This window comes from Embiotoca jacksoni, unplaced genomic scaffold, assembly GCF_022577435.1.
Source record: "Embiotoca jacksoni isolate LCO1_2020_lvr unplaced genomic scaffold, fEmbJac1.0.p SCAF_28, whole genome shotgun sequence".
Taxonomy (NCBI): domain Eukaryota; kingdom Metazoa; phylum Chordata; class Actinopteri; family Embiotocidae; genus Embiotoca; species Embiotoca jacksoni.
This window is the reverse complement of record NW_027185379.1, coordinates 5,736,776-5,755,451: the sequence shown is the minus strand read 5'-3', so window position 1 is coordinate 5,755,451 and position 18,676 is coordinate 5,736,776. Positions and strand designations below refer to the sequence as shown.

The following is an 18,676-nucleotide window of genomic DNA, read 5'->3' as shown; positions in this document are numbered from 1 at the left end:
TTGGCGCCAACAGCTTGGACAAGCGCGCCAAAATCGCGTCAGTGCCGCTGCAGTTTCCGTTTCCGTCCACAGATCTGACAGCAGTTTGAAGCCGGTCAGCTCCGTGAATCTACGGGCCTCGTTCTGCTCTAAAACTGACCGGAGACCAGCTGCGTCAAATTCAGCGCCAAACATTTGACGCTGACGTCAGATTATTGCGATGCGTTGAAAGCCACATGAAAATAGGAGATTTTTAAACCCATCATAACTCGTATTTTTTTTATTTTTTTTTATAAGATATGAACAAAACCGTGGATAGACATAGTTTTTTTTATTTTATTAAGTTACTAATTTAGAAATTTTGGTTAAGTGCATGGGTTTTCGTTAGTGGTGCCATAACTTCGTGACATTTAATCTCCAGTGATAATAATCATTATAAAAACAAATCAGTATTTGTAAAGAAGGAACTGGAGAACACAGCCCCTTGTCCTCTTTTTATTCCAGAGGCAGAGCTCTAATATTTTTCAAAGACAAAGACGAAATGGTGAGGTAGGAAATACCACCTAGTTTCTTGCAAAGAAAAGGGAGAAAAGAAAACCAATTACCTACAGCCACAAATTGCTGACATTAGGCTTGACTTACCAATGTAATGGTAAATTGCAACTTTTTTTTTTTTTTAAGCTGTCCTACAATTAACCTTCTCTTAACTTAAATGCAACTGCAAACTTTTTTTGTCACAGTAAAACACAGAACACTTTTGATTCAGATCGATTCAATTTATTAACTGATTCAATGGCAAACAACATCCACACTGACGCAGTAATGGTTTGATATTGTAACAGATTTGTTTGGCTTTACATGCTGACACTTTGGGAAATGAATGCCTATCAAATTAAAGATAAGCATGAACATCAACAACTGACTATAAAAAAAATTCTGTATTTAATTACAGTTTTTGAAATCCTTGCCCAGGACGTGTGATCTAATGCAGCAAAACAAATTATTTTAATGGAATATTCTAGTTTTAAAGGGGATATTGGGCTCCTCGCTGTGTTTATTTTGAAATGAAACAAACAGATGAAGCATCTGTTTTCACACATATTTTGATCCAGCTAGGTTATACACGCTTAGTCTGTATAATCACAAATGTATTGGTCTGAGTTTCCCTGGAAGAGCTGCAGAGGTTAAGAGTCCCTACTTGGGTGGACTTCCATAATTCTTGTCAATTGGGAATCCCACTTTATCTTTGTTTCCAAATTCTCCTCTCTGCAAGATAGGAGCTCCGGGATTAGGGTTGTTGATGACACCCATGAAGATCGGTACTCGATCCATATCATCCATTAGCACAAAGAAGAAGGGTTGAACGAGGTGGAAAACAGGATTGGATGCCCTTGAGATGACCACAGTCGTGGCGGCAGCAGCCACTGCACCCTCCTCGTTTATCTCCATGCTGGACTTATGCAGCACACTGGACACCAGCAGGGGGCCGTCTGCCATATCAGCCAAGTTGGGACTGGAAAACATCTCTCCGAGGCCTAACACAGAGCAGAGAGGACAGGGTGATTTAAGGGATAAAATATTCACCTATAGTATTGTCCAAAATGTTCATCACGTCATACAAATTTGCATAAATAACTACAATAACCAAATCACAGAAAATAACGAGGTCTTACCCAATTTAGTAAAAACTTCCTGTAACTCTTGAGCATACTCCAGTTTAAATTTGGGAACTTTAACTTGAACAGCCCTTTCCTTGGGCAGACGATCGTACAAGCCAGTGATATTCAGCCTTGCAGAAAGTGAGGACACATTCACCTGGCCGGACAGAGGCATGACCACCAACAAGCTCATCGACTTCAGGAATGGGAATCTCGCTACCTGCGCGGGGAAAAGAAATGATGTGGCAATAAAACGGAGGTTGGGTCAGGAATTGAGGTTTCTTTCTAAATCTGTCAGTCTCTTGTTTTAAAACGGTGTTTTACCTGAGCCTCCATTTCGTTATCAATAAATAAACTCAAGGGATGTTTAGCGTCTTCCATTACTTCGACATCGACCATGTGCCTTTCGTCGAGGTGGAACACACCTCTGGTGGTAAAGCGCGGGTCGAATTGGGCTTTCCATTCTCCTGTGGGAAACACGAGAGGACGGTCTCAGTTTGAGTCAATCAAAACACACAGTAGCTCATGAAGAAGGAAAGCTCTTTAAACACGGGACATTTTACGAAAGGACATTTATATTCAGAGAAGCAGAATTTTATGAACATAACGATATCTCTCTCCTCGTTTACCTTTGAAATGGATGGCATTAATCAGCATGAGGAGCAGATTGGGCGGTAAAGCAGACAGGAAGTCCGTCATCTTTCCTTGAGTTGTGTTCTCTACCCATTCGTTTATCTGCTGCAGGCTCTCCAAGGTTGCTGGTTCTGAGTCGTACAAGCGCTGAGACTCATTGACAAAACCTTGCTTTGGTTTAAACCCTAAAACATGTAAACACAAACCGTAGTTGTCTTAAACCGGCCCTTTAGGTCAGCACTAATAATTAACAAGAGAAATGAAGTAAAAAAAAAAAAAAGTTTAAAAAAAAAACCTTGGCGCAGAAAGATTCGCGTGGCAATCTGCAGATCGTTGTTCCTGAGCCGGTCCAGGACATTATGCAGAGACTGGTGGTAGCAGGGGAGACTGTTTCCATGGAGATGATGCATCAGCAGCCCCTCGGTCTCATTTACAGCACCTGCGAAGAACAAGGGTGCGATAATTGGATGAGCACAGTGGTGGTCTCCAGACAACTATCAAGTAGTTGCTGACACAATTCATCAGATGTGGTAATTACATGAGTATAGAATACAACCTGCTTAGTTGCATACCTAAAGCCAGTTGAGAGAGCGCTAGAGATATGCTCAGAGGAGATATAATAACGTTCGGTTGCTCTGGCGTTGTCTCCAGGTTCTGCAGCAGCTGCACACCCAGTTTCTGAATGGCAGCAGCGACGGCCTCCAGGGACCGTGTGCTTCGACCAATCGCCAGACAAGACTCTTTATCTTCCTCATCTAGTGAGGCCCCACTGGGTTCACTAGTTATGGTTGATGGTTGGCTAGTTCTTTCAGTTTGAGGTGCTTCTGTGGTATCTGCAGTTTCTGGTTGTGCTGTGCTGCTGTTTTCTCCATTCTATAGCAGGAATAGCAGAAAATGTAATTACAATTCTTTTCTTATTTTTTCAGGATTTTAAAAGCTTCTCTTTTGGCTCTAACCTCTCTCGGTTGACTGGTTGTCAAAGGAATAAGAGGCACCAAAGGGACTGGCTCGTCTTCTGCCACCTCAGCATTCTGTTGAGCCGGACGGCAGTATAGAATATTAATTTCTACAAGCATTACAAAAATCAGAACAGATTATAATCATCTTGCTGAATGTTGAAAGTGGTAATTTAAGTGGTTTACAGTGGCTCCTTGGCTGCAGAGACAGATCAAGAGGAGTGTCAGGCAGAGTTCCATGTCCTTACAATGTAACTGTAAAAGAGACATTACGTTGGCTGCAAAATTGTGTATCCTGCTCAATTTACTGAAACAAAACTATACCATTCATCTTCAGACTATTTTAACACACTGGTGAATAAAGCATACATATTTACTTCCCTGGCTCGTAATTAAAAGCTTGTAAAAATGAAATAAAATGACCAAAAATGACTTTGTTTATAATTTCTTTGCAGTACTATCAGCAGGTCAGAAACACTTTCACTCTACTTAGTCACCCACTCTTGTAAAAGAACTCAGATCTTCTGGAAATATACCTAAAACATATGAGCCACATAAATGTACTGTTCATTGTACACGAGGATTTTCACACGAAAACAGCAAAGTGTGGTATCAGGACCGCTGAGGCACATTCTAATACAGCATATAATTTATAATACTCTATAAAACATGATCTGCTGCTGACTTTCGAGCAAAAACACCAGCCGTAAGTAGCAGCATATTGTGTTTTTTAGGCATTCTGTAGTCAAATCAGCATCACATTTGAAATTGTAAAAACAAAAAATGGTATCAACTAGTCTACAAAAGTTGCCTCTTTTGCAGACTTCACGCAAACATGAAAATCCATGAATGAATAATACTTAGCATAATCCATTAATTCTTAGTTATTCAAATGTTCCGATAAGTATATAAGAAATACTTGCCCTTACCTTCAATTTAAATTAAAAAAAAATCTTCCTGGCTTGTCCAAAAAAGGAGCAACTAAGCACTGTGGATGGCACAATTCCTGAGAGTTAACGATTGGCACTTGCTAGCAAACAGTTAAATATCAACTTACATTGATTGGGGCCTCATAAGCCTCTATTTGTTTGTAAAATGCAGCCACTCAGACTCTTCCAGGGTTAAATAATCGAGCCTGACACATGCAGCTCTTTTGCATGTCAGTGGGCAGTGGACAATATCACGACACAACTTTGACGGGAAACATGACAGCTTAAATGTGAAAGGATGGCTAATACAGCTGCGTCTTGGAAAGACAAACATAAGAGGCAGAGTTACACATTTGATGTCAGAAAACACAATAAGACTTTTTCCCAGAAACATCCGAGTCTGACATGTTACCAACGTCATGACTGCTCTGTCCAGGAATCACAGTTTAATGTTGTAACAAATAATATACTCACAAGCTGCAAATAAATAACAAAAGGAAAAAAACTTTTTTTTTTTTTTTTTTTGTGCTGATTTGGTCACATTTCATGAGTAAGCTAATATGGTATCTTCCAGATCACATGAATGCCATCTGCAAACATAAAAGGGGACTTTGTCCAATGTAAGTTGCAGGTAAGTCACATAGAACAATTGGAACACACAAAAAACATGGAAGCAATTTTTATTAATCCAGTTAATAAATAAGCATTTGCATTGACTTTTCTTAAAATGTTCAAAGACATGGAGTATCAATAGTCACCAATTATCAATGTGCAACTACACATTTTTCTCCTTAAAACAAAGTTGGTCATTTTGATGACTGAGCTTTCACTCCAGGTTTTACTAAAAACGCACATTTTCAAAAAAGTGTAGAACAATTATCAGAGCATTTTGATCTTTCGGCAAATAGTTAGAAAAGTAGGCAAATTGTTTCACAACAGGACGGCCCTGAAATCATGCAGAGAGCAGAGCTTTGATTGTTTGATGCTACTGAGCTCTGAAAACTTTTAGGAATCAACATGTTCAGTGGAAAGAATTGAAAGAGTTTAAAGAACAAAAATATCGACTGTATATTGGTTTGCATTACACACCAAGAACCACAGTTTCTTTAATTGATTTATAACGTCTGTTGGCATTTTCTCAGCATATTCATATGCAGTTACATATAAAGGTTAAAATACAAAAAAAACCCAGTTTATCTTGGCATTGACTGTTCCTCTGTTAGCGTTTGGAGTCAGAAATTAGAACGTGGTGAGCGTCAACAACTGGCACACGCAGTCAAAGATTCACACCCGGTATAATGCTGCTACAGGTTCTGAATGCTAAATCAACCTAAACATGGTTTAGAAAATCCCAAAGCAACTTCAAGTCATTTATTAGTGAATAAAAACATTCAGTCTCTAAAATCTGAGTGAGAATCTAAATGGTACGATTCAGGCCATACTTGTGCAGAAGATTAAAGGCTGTGCATCGGCAGCTAACTTTTGTATGCGACAACAACTTAAGTGTCGTCACAACAGCGAGTGTGCGTCTACTGTTCGTGATGAATCCACAAACTACTGTGAAATAACGCATGAAACACGGAGGAACGCGAACAGAAACAAACATTTTCTTCTACAAATACTGCATAGTTTAATCAGTGCATTTGGATATTATGCATGTATTCTATCATTAAGGAAAAGGGAAGGTGAGGTCAGTGTATTTTTGGTTTTGTTATGCATCTATTTGGAAAAGTGTAAACACTACATAAGACCTTCCTGAGCATATCGTCCGGTTCATTCTTTTGAACAGAAAAATTGACCTCGTCAAAAGAATAAACGACCTTGTCAAGAGGACAACTTCCCATTATATACTATACATCCATAAGCTTTAAAAAAAAAAAAAAATCATGGGATTTATCTGCAATGTACATGATAGAGGTCAATAAGCGTGGCACACATTTCCTGTCCATCAAACTCGGGGCCAGCAGCTGGATTGGCAGGATTTAGTGAAGCTTCGATGCCTCTTCGTGCTGCCGCATTCAAAATAATTTAAAGGAATTGACATCCCGCCTCACCAGTACAACCGCCCTCCACCACAGAAGGGACAGAGACAGCTCAGACACCAGGTGTCTTCACGAATGAGACACTTTAAAGGTCAGTGGAAAGAGTGTTTAGTGAAGCTGGGAGCTATTGATTTAAGCTAATAAGCGAATGGCTCCGTTCTCAGAGCCCAGCAGCAGCAGCCTCTTAGTGGGCAGCACGGCCAGGCTGGTCAGAGTGCCGCGGAAATTCTCCGAGCTCAGCTTTGTGCTGCTAACGGGGCTCAGGGAGATATCGGCCATGGAGTACACCCCGATCTTGTTAGCCACCGTTCCGGTTACGATCTCTAAACCGTAAAGGTCGAAGGCGTGGACGGGATCGGAATGGGACTTGTACTGGCGAAGAGGCTTGTGTTCAAGATCTTTCCACACAGTCAGCGTGTGGTCAGTGGAGGAGCTGATGACCAGGTTTCCTTCTGCTGCCTGAAATAAATAAACAGGAAGCAAAGTGCAGACGTCATATCCCAGGAAACACTGCCCAAGCCACACACATTCAAAAAGATGAATCAGCTACCAGCCTACGGCCATATTTGTTTATCTCAGTTTCTTACTCATTGTTCACAGTCACCGACTGCCTCTCTGAAGCACATAGCTTTAGATATAAGAATACAATTTGAGTGTGTTACTGTCTCCATAAACTTTTGAGAGTAAGTCTATTTAATCTTTATTTATTAGAAAATGTATCATTATTTTGCAGGTTTTTTGTGTGCAAGTGATGCAAATCTGCCGATGAGAACCACAGTTGTCTTTCTAATGAGTAACCTGTGTCCATATTTGCCTGAACTTGTGCCTTTAAAACTAGAGATACAATCCTTGACCTAATTTGGGGTTAAATAAAGTTTGCGCTCTGTTGACAGCAGATCTGCTGGGTACAACTTTCACCATCTCCGTCCCACTCACTACTTTTGCTTCACTGCCTCAGGGAATGTCAAAATAAAAGCAACTCAGCCGATTGTCTTTAATATTTATCACATGACGACTACAAAGTACAGACACACCTTCTGGCTTGAGTAGATGATGTGGTCTAGGTGTACCGTAACACACCCATACAACCATTTTATGGCAATTCTTCAGTGTCATACAATAGCTCATTATACATGACACCAAGTTACAACTAAGTTAATACTACACCCATTAATTTACAAGTCGAACGCCTGTAATTAACAACAACATCAACAACAACAAAAAAGATCCCATAACCCATGTGGATAACTCAAAAAGAGGTGAGACATGTCATGTTATGTGATGTGATGTATGCAGTATAATGTGGGTCGCTTAGAAAGAAAGGGTCAACACAAGTGACGATTGATTAACCGGCGAATGTTCGCTGTGTGTGCTGGGATTTTCCAAAAGTTTCCACTGTTTAACAAAAAGCCTGAGTGTGATTTTGTACACACCATTAAAACTTACAAATTAGCAATAAAAGACGTTACATTTTCTCCTCCCATTAGCCTCCTATCTTGTTGCTCAAAACACAGTTAAGATTTTGAACTGTTTTTACGTGTTACTGTGAAATTAACCAAATATACAATAATATAACAAGCAAAATGATTCGTTTTCTCACAATTAAATGGCTGTAGGCCTGTTGTATTTAATGACTGCCAATCATCCAACCCTCAGTTACTTCAGAAATCACAGCATGAGCTCGAGCACCGTCCCTAGTGTGTTCCAACAAGTCTAAATGTCAGAATACAACGTTTGACCGCAGCATAGAGCAACTGCCAATGTATGTAGCCCACGTCTTCTGTAAACAACTTCAGTCCCACACGTCGGCCCGGTGTTGGGAAACACAGGCTGACTCCAAGCATTTGGTGTAACAAGGGTTTAAGTTGGTGTGTGACCAGCATGTGAACATGGTTTCGGGAAAAAAAATGAATAAAAGCAAAGTTCCACGTACCAATTTAGAGATTCACATATATACTGGCTGGATACTTGTTGAGATGTGTGAACAATGGAGTTGGAATTTTTCATGTTATTGCATTTCAATATAAATTTGATGTGGAAGTCAATGTTTTTCTTTTTAACTGATTGACAGACTCATTAATGTCAAATGCAAAACATTTACATCATCATGATATGTTAATGTAGTAGAAAGGGTTTTTAAACTCCTTGTTGGTGCATTTAGAGAAAATCCAAAAAGTGTCAGCTGCCTAACTTCAACATTTCTAATGCCACAAACCTTATTCATTCTTAATTCATATTTTTAATTTCAAAACACAAAAGTTTGTTTTACTCTTTCTCTAAAAACTGAATCCAACAGCAAAAATTACCAAAAGTTTGTCATACTCTTCTAAAAACATTAGTTTATGTAAAAATATTGATTAATCCCACTTTGTCACTGTTCAAATTAAAATGACCTTTTTTTTTGTTACCAAATTTTGGAAATTACTATTTCAAATAAACACTGTAAGAAATGCGCTTCAAGTGTACACTGCTGGAACACTGATTTGTTCAGGTAATAGCAACACTCTCTGGACCTTTTGTTGCATGTCATCCCTCCTCTCTCACCCCTGTTTCTTGTCTCTTCTCTGCTGTCTACTGAATAAAGGCAAACGATACAAAAGAAACGTACCTGTGTCACGACTGTCGTCAACAGCCAAAACCTTGAAGGAATCTGCTTTACAGGTAATTTATCTTCCAGTCGTCAAAAAGTTGATCCCATTTATTCAACTCCACTGACTACACACTGAAAGTGTTAATCAGAAAGGAAAGGAAACGACACAAACAAACACACACACACAATAAGCATACCTTCATTTGGACGATATCTCCTTCATGAGCTGGCCAGCCCTTCAGTACGAGTCCAGTGCGTGCATCGAGCAGAACAATGAAGCCAGAGGAGAAACCTGCAGCCACGGTGCGCCCTGAAGGGCTCACTGCCAGGTAGCGGATGAGTCCGGCGCTCACGTTGTTGTAGGCCAGACGAAATTCATGCTGGGGACGCAGGGGAACATTTATCACTGTCAGGTGTGAAATAACTAATAACAGTGGAGAGTGTGAAAAGGGCTACCATTTTCAAAATCACAGTAATGATTAATAATTGGTGGGTGGTGTGTGGCCCGCGTCTCGACAGAATGTGCTTGCTAAGCCAAAATTTCTACCTGCAATCCTGGTTTGCGAGGATCAATGAAGCGCAGGACAGAATCTGCACTCCCAAACACAACACTGCATTGTGGGGCTGGCATAGTGGTGACAGCTGTAATCGGATTCTTCCCATCCACGGCTTCATATGTGCGGATGTGCTTGCCTAAGGACAATAAACAAAATGTAGTTACATAAAAAAACTACGTAAGCAAACTTACAAATTTCAACTGCAGTGTTATAATCATGACTGCAGTGTACTTGATCTCCTGCACCTGTATACTGGTCCCACAGGTGCACAGTACCGTCACAGCTGACCACCTCCTGTGAAGATTCTAGCTGTCCAACATAGAAGACTGACTTTCGATGGTCGTTATATGTCAACCTGGGCTCCACTTCCTGCGTACCATCACCATGGTTATACAGGGGCCAAAGCTTCACAGTCTTGTCTTTACTACCTGAAAGGAAGTAATCCTCTCCTGCCAGTGGTGCTAAACACTTTGTGGTGCCCGAGTGGCCCAGGAAACTCTGCAGTCTGATCTGGTGGAAGTGGAAGTGTGGATCCTGCTGATTGATCCCGATCTCGTACTGCCAGTAGGCCAGCCAGTTGCCCTGCAGCGAGCGGCTACTTCGAGGGAGCTCTTGTTTCAGGGCGCTGTCCTCTGGGGTGGGGCCCGTCACCCAGGAGGAGGAGAAAGTAGTTGCGCCAGTAGATGGAGTGGTGAAGGTGGAGGCAGTGGTGATGACGGGGGTGGGATGGCTGGAGCGTCCCCAGGAGTTGCCCAAGCCAAGGTTGGGACTGCTACCATAGTCAGTGTCCCGGGACACTTGGATACGGTTTCCTACAAGGTGGCTCCCAAAAGTGCCTGACTCGGGGAGGGAGTCTCCCGACAGGGTGGAGCTTGAAGGTGCAGGGAATGGGCTACAATCCACACGTCTTCCGATACCAGAGGATGGAAGCGGCTCTAACCTGGATGTTGCGGTGAGGTTCTTCTCTGGACTCCCCTGACTCACACTCTGATGGAAGGACTGGGCCAACTGCCAGACCAGCTCATGATTGGGAACTAGTTTCCGAATTGCTGTGTCACCTACAGAAACCACAAGAACATTAACTCACGCCACTGGGGGGGGGGGGTAAAAAAAAACACATTTAACTTCGCTAAAGAGGGTATTTTCTATGACATTAGATGAGACATTTCCTACCTATGAGGCAGTAGAAAGGGATGTAGGAGGCATGGGCCATCTCACTGTTAAACACAGTCTGCAACTCCTCCAAGACCCCCACCTCATATGTCACATTCGACTCTTCAGGTGTACATAAATCCACCACTGTCCCTTCTCCCACAACTCTGCGAGGGGCGGTGTCCAACTAGAGTGGAAGAAATACAACAGATTTGTGTATTTTCATTTCCATTCAATTCTATAAAACGACCTGATGCAAAACACATGTATGTACTCCTCCTTCTTTATTTCAGGTTATGCTCAAAACACACCTAAGATTAATCAGGACACTAAGGTGAACCATGTGCTTTATGTTGTGCTCATATTATCTGCAGTTAAACGTGTAAAAATGGATTCAGACACGCCGTGAATGCACTTGTGCCATGTACTTCAGACTGTGTGCTTCGATGGTTCAAATAAGAGGCCTTCATTTTAGTTTACAAGAAGCAATTAGGTCTAGCTTAGGGTAAGGCATTTAGTTGGGATTGTTAAAGTGAGGGTAACGTGTGCGTGTGAGTGTGTGCATGCATACCTGAGGCTGCAGAAAGCGCAGCAGAGAGAAAACAGCAAAGAACCGGCACAGAGTGTCGGCCATATGCTGCTGCACCATCTCTCTGCCGATCCGCAAACAGATGAGCGCAATCAGGCTGAGAGTCTTGAGACAGATGGCAGTGCGTGTTTGCACCCCGCTGGGGAACCTACACAGTGCAGCGGAGTGGGTAGAACCAAGCGGAGAATCAAGGACTAGACTCTATATCAATACAAACATGACACTGACATTGAACTTCAAAGTATAACAGTTCAACATGTTACAGACAAACAAAAAAAGCAAAACAATGTGCGATATTTCACAAGGATTTTGCTGTATAGCACGCTGTGATTAAATGTAAATGAACCTCAGGGACTGTCATGCATGGTGCCTCCACATATATCTGTGTACATGTGTATAAGTTTGTGTGTTATTTACCCCATACGAGGGGTAGTGAGCAGGTCCAATAGTGGCAGAAGCACATCCTGATTGATCTTCATCAGCATGTCCATGAGAGTGGTGTCAGAGAGAAACACGATGATCTTCTGCGTAAGAGCAACAGCTCCCAGCAGACTTGCTTCCTTACGTGTGTTAAGACGCTGTGAAGAGGGTGGAGACACCTGGAAAACATGCACATTAGTAAAGTTAAAACACATTTTGGTAATATTTCTGAAAAAACAATCACCTTAAAAGTCCTTTGGAACAAACTAATTACCCCATGAAAAAAGAAAACTAGCTGCATATTGCAAATGGGGAGATTTCTGCGTGTGTGATTTCTCTAGGTGTATTTTCCCAGTCTTACCAGATAACCAATATAAGGCAGGTACTGATAGGTGAGCACCGGCTCTCCGTAGAGTTGAGCTATGTAGATGAGACAGTCCAATACAGGCTCTGCTGTGTGGTCACCAACTACAGGTTTTTTTTCATACACACTGCCCAATCCCACTGCGTCCAGACTGCTCTCGTCAGACACCCGGGCCACAAACTGGTGGTTTTCAAGTCCTGCAGACAGAAAAACATGATAAGGAAGCGTTGGAGAAAGCACAAGAGGGAAATACGGAGCGTGGTTTTGTCAATAACAAAAGAGACAATTAAGCTTTTCTTAATTTACGCACCAATGTAACAATTTGTGAGCAATCGCAGCAAATTTCTGGCAACGTATCTAGACGCAACCGTTGGTCCGAGTTTTGCTGCTAGCCATCGAACTGTTTTGCAGACTGTATCTGTGTGTGGAAGCATAATCAAAACATTAGCCATTATCAGGTAATAAATAAATGTTTTACATAAGCGCCCATCATTCACTCACCGAGAAGGATCTTGTGCTCTTTCTCCTCAGAGTCTTCTGATGGATCATGGTCATTTTCCTCCTCCTGTCCTCCCATAATCCCTTTATCAGTCTCCTCCACTGTTATTCCATTTACGAACTCACCCTCGAGAGTGGCGACTGTTTCTCCTGAACCTTTTGTACAGCTGGGGAGCGTGAGCTCCAGGTTGAGGGCAGCTGGGTCATCTGCCCCTTCTTTACCATCATTAGTCTCAGTCACCTCTTCTTCCTCCAACTCTCCTCCCTCCTCTCCCTCACTGGCCTGTTTCAGGTCCTGGCTACTGTCAGCCGATTTCAGACTGGCTCGATCCCGCATTGAGTCATCACCCAGAGACAGAGAGCTTGTGCTGCTTTTGTCACTTAGTTTCCCCACACTTAGAGACTCCTGGTCTTGATCCTTGGCTGCAGAGTTCTGGCTCTGCTGTTTCCCAGCAGCCACCCCGGCTCCACTGTTGACATAGAACCCATTCTGAAAGTCCTCTGACTCTGAAAGAAACACTTGGTCATTAAGACTGATGCCAGAGGAATAGTCAACCAGCCCAGTGTCTCCCACCACCCCCACTCCTCCGCTGGCCCCACTGCTACCTCCCATATTGCCACCAACAGACCCAGACGGTGGCCGCACCTCACCGCACTGAAAGTCCTCTTCCTCCTCCTCTCCCAGATTACACATGCCAGTCCTCAGCCCTTTACAAGCTTCTCCTCCAGAGCCTGGGATGCAGCTTTCAAAGCCAGTGATGACCTGCAGCACGTGGGGGAGTAAGTTGGACAGGAAAGCCTGCAGACCGAGCCTGACGATCAGTTGCAGAATGAAACAGTCAGTGTAGAGATAGAAACGTCCTCGGAGGCAATGAGGGTTTTCATAAACGCTGATCAGTGGCTTCAGTAAGTACTTGTTTGCATTCCTGGGACCCAGTACTCTGGAAATGGGTTCAAAAAGGTACCAAGCTGAGTAGACAGCAGTGGACTCCTCAAGCATGAGGCCGAGAATGAAGGGCAAGAGAATCTCAAGGCCCTCCGCTGTGATGTTGATCCGCAACAGCGCTTCAAGCTGTTGCCACAGTTGAAAGACAACATCTCTTCCTTGAAGACTACACATTGTTCCAATCTTGATGTGGTAGGAAAAGATGAAATGATGAAGTGATGCAAAATAGGAAGGGAAAGGAAAGGGTGTGATGATAGAGTTCAATAACTGGTAGGGGTTTGGAGGGGGGAGACCATCACAGATGGGGTCATATTTGAAAAGGAGTGGCTTTGGGCAATCTGGTAGTTCTCTGTTTGCTACTCCACAGTGCTTCTCTATTAGCAACAGTGTCTCAAGAGCATGGTGCAAAGACAGTGGCACATCACGTAGGTTTGCAGAGCATAGCTTCATAATAGCATTAAAACGCTGTCTGAGAGAAGAGCCTGGTTTCAGTCCCTTCAGTTTAGCAGAATAGAATATCTCAGCGATGAGAACACCGAGGGCCTGCATGTCTCTTTGGTAGAGTTGTGTAAGAGAGGGTGGAGATTCAACTACCAGGCCCTCTCCCATACAGTCACTGGACCCTGCATGATGCCACACTTCAGCATGAAGACTTTTCACTAGGAAATTGTTCAGCTTCTCCAACTCTTCCAAAGGCTGCAATGGGTTGAAGCCTTCAGGGAGATTGAGCTTGATTTCTTCTGCATTAGTCACATTTCCTTCTCCGTGTTTTTTGTTCATTGACGTTCCTCTTTGCAACATGGCATTTCGTAAACCCGGACCCATGCTACCTGTGAAATCAGTAGAGAATGAGCTCGGAGACTGAGACACAACCAGTGCCGTGTGCTCTCCTCCTATCTTTCCTCCCACTGTACTGACGCTTGGCAGTGGCACAGCGCAAGATGCAGAACTGGATGGGCCGGCGGACGCCAACGAGTCCAGAGCCTCTGTACCTTGTTCAAGCTCTTCATCTTTGTCTACAAAGGTCCAGCCACTGGACTCGCATCCTGTGGACTCTGGCACCATTCCATCCACAGTGTCAGCCATACTGTCTACGGGAGGGATGTGTAGAGAAGGCACATTAAGAGAAGCAAGGCCGAGGAGAGGAGGTTCCGCCGGGGCGTACTGGAAAGGAGATAAGCGGGGCGGGTGGGGCTGGTCGAAGAGCTGAACTACACCATAGGTAGTCAGATTGGTGTGGTTGTCCACGAGGTGCAGGCACACATTCTTGGCCTTGACAGCTTCTTTACCTGACAGCTTATAGCCAAATGTGAGGTCTACCCAGTGATGCAAATGCTGGGACACTTCTCTGCTCTCCAGAAGGCGCCGATGGACCTCAATAAACTCTTCGCAAGACTTGCACCAGGAAGGCACGTCCAGGTCTGGCATGTCGGGGTGGATTGAGCGGAAAATGGAGGGATCCGTGTAGAACTCTGGAATGCACTCATCGGGGGTCCAGCTCTGCATGCGCTCCATACTAGCTGGGTATTCATTGGGCTCCCACTGGGACCTAACATGGCTGCACAACACTGACTTAGGTGTCTGCCGGGCTTTGTAGACATAGTAGGTAATGTCTGAGAGAACGTCAGATATGTGATGAGGTACATGGAGGTGGTCGGACTGTCCAGCACCGCCAGCACCGCCGCTGAGGTCTCCACCTACACCTCCTCCACCAACCCCATTACCCGCTGCAGCTGCCAAAGCCTCTTTGGTCATCTCGTAGGTAAAGTCCAGCTGCTTATCCCCCTTATTGAGCCTGAACTTTGACCTTCTGAGGTCCCGGAATTTTCCAAATGGCACAGTGAAATCCACCACCCACGGCAGCACCGGGTGATAATTAGGGTCTCCTTGTCGCCGTCCCGCTAACCTGTTCAATTCCATCAAGTAGTGGAAGTTACTGACTCGTCCATGGACCCAATCCAGAACCAGCATCTTCAGCTCATCAAAGCAGTCTTTGCAAAGTCTCTTGTTCTCTTGGCTCGCACATGTAATCTCCTTGGGCAATACACTTTTTGGCTCTTGTCTGCCCCCAACATCTCTTTCTGCATTCCCTTCCGTCCCCAGTTGCTCATAATGGGCGAGGTTGAGCTTGAGACGGCTGCAGAGCTGCTCATCTACTGCTACGTCCTCAAGAGACAGCTCTCCACAAGACAGTCCTGCTGCATGACATGCCTGCAGTGCTATTAGCAACTGGTAGAGAATGAACAACACTTTGGCATGGCTGTTGGCGAGCTTGGCTGGGCTGAAGGACACAATATCATGAAGCGAATACTGAGTGTAAGGTAGAATCACGTAGAGCATTTCTGCCGTCTCCAGCAGACATTCTGCAGGCAGAACATTAGGACACAGATGGTCTGACTGGGGCTTGGAGAAGCAAGATGAACTAGATGGCAAGTAGTTTTCTCTCTCCTTCTCTCTGGCTGGAGATAGGGATGGTGATACTCTGTCAGGGGAGATAAATGTGGAATTGAAGAGCTTCTGTAGCGCGTGACGCACCTCATCTACAGCCGCAACACGCACGTGCTCACTGGATCCTGCATATGGCTGCACAAGTTTGTAATAAGCTTCATGCCACAGATTCCTGAAAAATGGGGGGAAAAAAGACAGAAAGCTGATGTATTACTCTGTCACACATGTTCGACTCAATGATTGCTCTGATTATTCTCAATCTATTTATTTCAAAATCTCATATATAATCCTCATATAGTTCAACTTCAAACTAATTGCAAACCGCACGTCTCATTTGTCTGACAAGGCAAAAGAGTTAAGGCTCCCTGTATAACTTTCGAATCTTTCCCAGAGCTAAATAAGCACAGCCACATTTTACAGTAAAACATAAAGCATTAACAGTACCTGACATTATGCTGCGACACACACTGCATGGTTTTGACGTAGGATTCCTGTGACAGGAGTTCCATTTGTTGATGGCATGGGTTTCTGGACAACCTGTAGGTCAGCTTGCTTTTCCTCAGACCTTGAATGCACACTCGGGTCCAGCCGGGGGGCAACTTTGCCTGGGACGACTGAAGGTACGTGCAAATTTCTGCCTCGCTCACGCTGTCAAAGCGGGCACAGCGCATGACCTTCTTCTCCCTCAGGCCCGTCACCCAGCGTACGGGAACAAGGGCCACGAGCTCTCCAGGACGGGGCCCCCGGCCTTGCTGCCGGCGGTCAACTCCCAAGTCCTTCTCGACCGCCTGCACCAGCCAATCCATGGCGAGTCTTTCAAAGCGTGTTCGGCGTTGCGCTCTCCTCGGCTGCTTTCACCTCGCTATCTCCCGCCGGGGATCATTTTTCAGACGTCCACGGAGAAAGAAATGAGCGTAATCAAGGGCGAGGGGCTTGATCTCCTCTGCCACCTGTCCCTCTGAGGAAACAAGTAAAAAAAAAAAAAGAATAGAAAGCAAATTCCTTTAATAGCGACAATGCCGTGCAAAGGTGTAATAAGCAGTTGAATGTTTTAGAAAAGGGGGGAGACGTGTGAGAAGAGCGGTGTGATGTTGGTGAATGAACTCGGCGACTTATCCTTCTCCCAAGTCCCCCTGAAGTTGGAGCTCAAGCTCACATGACTGTACTTGCCTCTACTCACCAACACATGTACTTTTATCCCGGTGGAAAGTTTCCCGCGAAGCCTCGAGATCTAATTTGAGTCATTTAAACTTTAATCACTGCTCCCGAGTATTTTAAGTGAGTTTCGAGTTTGTTGGCTGGCTGACGAGAGATGCCCCCCCCCCCTTTACCCCCATTTAAACCGAGGCTACGTGCACCGCAAACAAAAATATGTAGACGTGTTTAGGAAGTGGAAATCTCAGACATTTAAAAGTTACGACCGAGCTGAAAGCTGTAATACGCTTAAAGACGACCGCTGGGGAAGTAACGTCGGAACTTAACGCCAGCTAACGGTTAGCGTAACGAAGAGGGCTAATGTCACGACACCTAACTCGTGCAAACAAAAAAACGACATCGTGTCGTCAGATGCTAAACGTACTAAATAATGTCAGTGTATTCATTAAATGTAGCTGCGCTGTAATTACAGAACAGTAGCCACGACGCTTTACAGTTTCATGTGCACCTTACCTAGCGGTTGACGAGCTAAGTTAGCGCCGAAGCTAACGGTGCACCTCGGTCTCGCGCAATGCCGAGTTTGAACCACATTAAACTTTTGATAAAACTGGAACATAAAACTGCGGAACGGACACGAAGGAGCTCCGTGTTCCGGTGTTGACTGATCGGCGTCAGCAGACCAGACGACGGCCCGTCAAGCCTGTCGTGTTTTGTTTTCCGAGCCAGTTGGAGCCATGTTTTCAGAAGCGACGTCTCACGTGACACAACACCAGCCGCGTCTCACGTGATTTGTGTGCTGCTGTTTCCTGCGGCTGCGCGAGCTGTTGTTGGACCGGGGCCGGACACCGGACACCGGGCCGGACACCGGACACCGTCCACCGGACACCGCGACCTGTAAAGAACATGTGATTGTGAACGCGTGAACAAGCAAGACATTATTTTTGTGGTGACTTAATAAAGAAATTGTGCATGTAATGGCAGCCACAGTAGATATATATTGTTGTATATAATATATAGATATATAGATATATAATGTACTGTATATTGTGCGATTCTGTGCTAGGTTATGTTTACAATAATACAACATATATATATATATATGCCATATCATATTACTTATATATAGGTCGTATTATCAACTATTAATACTAAGGGGTAGACGAAAGGCTGTGTTTGTGAATGAAGGTGTAGACAACAGGGTGTGAATGAAGGTGTAGACGACAGGGTGTGAATGAAGGTGTAGACGACAGGGTGTGAATGAAGGTGTAGACGACAGGGTGTGAATGAAGGTGTAGACGACAGGGTGTGAATGAAGGTGTAGACAACAGGGTGTGGTTGTGAATGTGTGAATGAGAGTGAAAGTACTGTGCCAAACCAAAAGGTCACAGGAGGGGGTCTGCAACCTGTGGGGTCACATACTGTTGTTCTTGGAGGCATAAACAGGAACAGACGGCTGTCTGGAGGACTCCAGGGTGTGAAGGAAGACAACCACCACCTCCACCAACCAACAAAGGATACATCAATACACATGACTTTTTGGTGTCCGGACTATAAGAAGACTGGGTGAGGGAGAGTCAGGAGATCAGACTTCGTGAACTGACACATACTCTGTTGCGGTCAGGGAAACATAGTCTGGACCCAGAGCTCTGTAATCTTATTATTCTGTTGCTGTTAAATAAATATCTTGAAGCCTGACATCTTCTCCTATTGCCTCATTAAAGAACACGCAGGACTGGGGGCTGACACATATTGGCTTTGTA

The 18,676-nt window shown here is 44.2% G+C and overlaps 2 protein-coding genes across 5 annotated transcripts; both read right to left on the bottom strand.

Annotated features, from left to right (window-relative positions):
• Positions 1 to 734: 734 nt before the first annotated feature.
• On the bottom strand, positions 735 to 4,335 carry serpinf2b (serpin peptidase inhibitor, clade F (alpha-2 antiplasmin, pigment epithelium derived factor), member 2b). The gene is made up of 9 exons (XM_069161501.1): positions 4,156 to 4,335; positions 3,413 to 3,481; positions 3,227 to 3,301; positions 2,843 to 3,143; positions 2,566 to 2,709; positions 2,267 to 2,455; positions 1,962 to 2,104; positions 1,653 to 1,857; positions 735 to 1,514 (listed from the first exon to the last, which is right to left on the bottom strand). Exons 2-9 carry the CDS (start codon positions 3,464 to 3,466, stop codon positions 1,174 to 1,176), a joined length of 1,452 nt encoding a protein of 483 aa, XP_069017602.1. The 5' UTR covers positions 3,467 to 3,481; positions 4,156 to 4,335; the 3' UTR covers positions 735 to 1,173.
• Positions 4,336 to 4,818: 483 nt separating this feature from the next.
• Positions 4,819 to 17,662, bottom strand: wdr81 (WD repeat domain 81). Of its 4 annotated transcripts, none has more exons than XM_069161381.1 (12): positions 16,942 to 17,662; positions 16,206 to 16,719; positions 12,371 to 15,933; positions 12,180 to 12,287; positions 11,867 to 12,066; positions 11,503 to 11,684; positions 11,068 to 11,233; positions 10,518 to 10,683; positions 9,590 to 10,402; positions 9,335 to 9,480; positions 8,985 to 9,167; positions 4,819 to 6,656 (listed from the first exon to the last, which is right to left on the bottom strand). In XM_069161381.1, the coding sequence occupies exons 2-12, from the start codon at positions 16,565 to 16,567 to the stop codon at positions 6,330 to 6,332; spliced, it is 6,216 nt and encodes a 2,071-aa protein (XP_069017482.1). In that variant the 5' UTR covers positions 16,568 to 16,719; positions 16,942 to 17,662; the 3' UTR covers positions 4,819 to 6,329. The 4 variants fall into 4 exon arrangements, with proteins under 4 accessions (XP_069017482.1, XP_069017483.1, XP_069017481.1 ...); XM_069161382.1 differs by having other exon boundaries at positions 17,430 to 17,662; XM_069161380.1 differs by having other exon boundaries at positions 16,206 to 17,662.
• Positions 17,663 to 18,676: the final 1,014 nt, after the last annotated feature.